Source organism: Austrofundulus limnaeus, unplaced genomic scaffold (assembly GCF_001266775.1).
Source record: "Austrofundulus limnaeus strain Quisiro unplaced genomic scaffold, Austrofundulus_limnaeus-1.0 Scaffold2145, whole genome shotgun sequence".
NCBI lineage: Eukaryota > Metazoa > Chordata > Actinopteri > Cyprinodontiformes > Rivulidae > Austrofundulus > Austrofundulus limnaeus.
Window position 1 is genome coordinate 27,602 of NW_013954547.1, and position 2,454 is coordinate 30,055.

Sequence of the window (2,454 nt, forward strand, 5' to 3'; positions counted from 1 at the left end):
ATTAATGAAACCAGGTTAATGAAACCACATAAATGAAACCTGATTAATGAAACCACATTAATGAAACCTGATTAATGAAACCACATTAATGAATCTGGATTAATGAAACCGGATTAATGAAACCTGATTAATGAAACCAGATTAATGAAACCTGATTAATGAAACCAGGTTAATGAAACCACATAAATGAAACCTGATTAATGAAACCACATTAATGAAACCTGATTAATGAAACCACATTAATGAATCTGGATTAATGAAACCACATTAATGAAACAGGATTAATGAAACCAGATTAATGAAACCTGATTAATGAAACCAGGTTAATGAAACCACATAAATGAAACCTGATTAATGAAACCAGATTAATGAATCTGGATTAATGAAACCGGATTAATGAAACCTGATTAATGAAACCACATTAATGAAACAGGATTAATGAAACCAGATTAATGAAACCTGATTAATGAAACTGGGTCAGAAGGTTCTGGATGATGAATCTCTTCAGGTCTTACCACAGTTACTCTCTCCGTCACCGAGGTACCGACGGATCAGGTTCTCCGTCCAGAACGGGTCACAGGCGCACTGCTTGGTGATTGGATCACACTGGCCCCGCCCTGAGCAGCTCAGCTGACACACTGGAAACAAACAAACAAATAAACAAACAAACAAACAAACATCCTGCAGCTGGACTTACTCTGTCTGGTTCTGGTGTCTCACTCCCAGCGCTGTAAAAACCCACAGCACCTGAATGCAGCACCAAGATGTTTTTGTTTGTATTTGTTACAGATCAAAGGATTTTATTTACCTGAACTGTTTGTTTGTTTGTTTGTTTGTTTGTTTGTTTGTTTCACTTCAGTAAAGTACCAGAGTTAAAGAGACCGGGTCGAACCGGACCCCTGAGGGCCCACTCACCCACAGCGTCCACTCTCAGAACCCTGAAGAGCAGGAAGTCGCTCTTTCCTCGGAGCAGCTGCTTCCTCAGCAGAACCACCAGGCTGGAGGCAGGGACCGGTCCAGACGGGCCCAGAACCGAGAACCTCAGAACCGAGCTGCAGGAAGGAACAAAATATAAAAGCTTTCAGAACCAGTAACTGGGTCGGTGCGGGTCAGCTGAGTCCAGCAGGTCTCTGGTACCTGAGTTGAGTCCGGTCCTGCAGGGCTCGGACCTGGATGTCCCGGTCCAGGACGTGGATCAGGGCGGCGAGCTGCCGGACCATCGTGTCCCTCTGAGACACGCTGACCTGAGACACCGACACCAGCAGCTCCAGCTCCACCTGCTCCCCCGACCCGGGTTCTACAGACACACAGACCTGTGAGGACCAGCAGCACCTTCAGACCCAAACAGAACCAGAACCGTCGGCCCACCTGGTCGGACCTCCACGGTGGCTGTGGCTGTGCTGGAGCGGGCCTGAGCATCGGTCACCTTCAGCTGGAACAGGTAGGTCCCCTGGACCAGATCCGTCAGGTACAGGGAGGCCTGGGTCTCTGAGCCGAACAGAACCACCTGCAGGAGAACCAGAACCAGAACCAGAACCAGATGATCCAACATGTTTACAGAAAGGAGAGAAGAGATGTGAATAAACCTCTGAGTGGTTCTGACCCCAGCTGCAGGACTCTGGCTGTCCCTGGTCCAATGGTACTGGACCTGGTTCTGGTCTCCGTGGGTCACAGAACCTCGGAGGACCAGAGAGTTGTTGGGCAGCGTGAGAACATGGCTGCCGCTGGCGTGAGCCACCGGAGGAAGACTCCTGTCTGCAGGATGAAGGTCAGAGGTCACATGTTACAGCTCAGGCTCAGAGGTTCTGAAGATGTGGACCCGCCTCACCTTCCAGAACCTTCAGGGTCAGCGAAGCGCTGCCTGTCGCCCCCTGCTGGTCCCAGACTGTCAGCCTGAACAGGTACCGCCCCACCTGAAGCCCCGTCACCGTGGCAACAGCCTGAGCCGCATCCCTCAGCTGCAGCCCTGGAGGCCCGCTGCAGAGGACAGACAGCAGAGTCCGGTTCTGACCGTTTAAACCCCGCCCCCTGGGCTGGTCTCACCTAAGCTCCTCCCACAGGAAGCTGCTGATCTGATGATCGTCACTGCTGCCGCTGCCGTCCAACAACAAGCTGCTCACAGGCAGGAAGTACGTCCTGTCAGGACCCACGACCGCAACCGGAGGCTGGTTTGACACGCCCACATCAGCCGAAGAGTCTTTGTTTACCTCTGAAAACAGCCGAAGAGTCTTTGTTTACCTCTGAAAACAGCTAAAGAGTCTTTGTTTACCACTGAAAACAGCTAAAGAGTCTTTGTTTACCACTGAAAACAGCTAAAGAGTCTTTGTTTACCACTGAAAACAGCTAAAGAGTCTTTGTTTACCACTGAAAGCAGCCGAAGAGTCTTTGTTTACTTCTGAAAACAACTAGAGTCTTTGTTTACATCTGAAAACAGCCGAAGAGTCTTTGTTTACC

The 2,454-nt window shown here is 49.6% G+C and overlaps 1 protein-coding gene across 2 annotated transcripts in view; it reads right to left on the minus strand.

Annotated features, from left to right (window-relative positions):
- Positions 1–2,454, minus strand: part of kiaa0319 (KIAA0319 ortholog) — a gene marked incomplete in the record, with an annotated part of 24,213 nt that overhangs the window by 5,156 nt on the left and 16,603 nt on the right. For both annotated transcript variants that reach the window (XM_014034509.1, XM_014034508.1), the window contains 7 exon segments: positions 516–638; positions 916–1,052; positions 1,138–1,297; positions 1,369–1,507; positions 1,604–1,755; positions 1,829–1,977; positions 2,044–2,209. In XM_014034509.1, the coding sequence (XP_013889963.1) occupies positions 516–638; positions 916–1,052; positions 1,138–1,297; positions 1,369–1,507; positions 1,604–1,755; positions 1,829–1,977; positions 2,044–2,209 (1,026 nt within the window).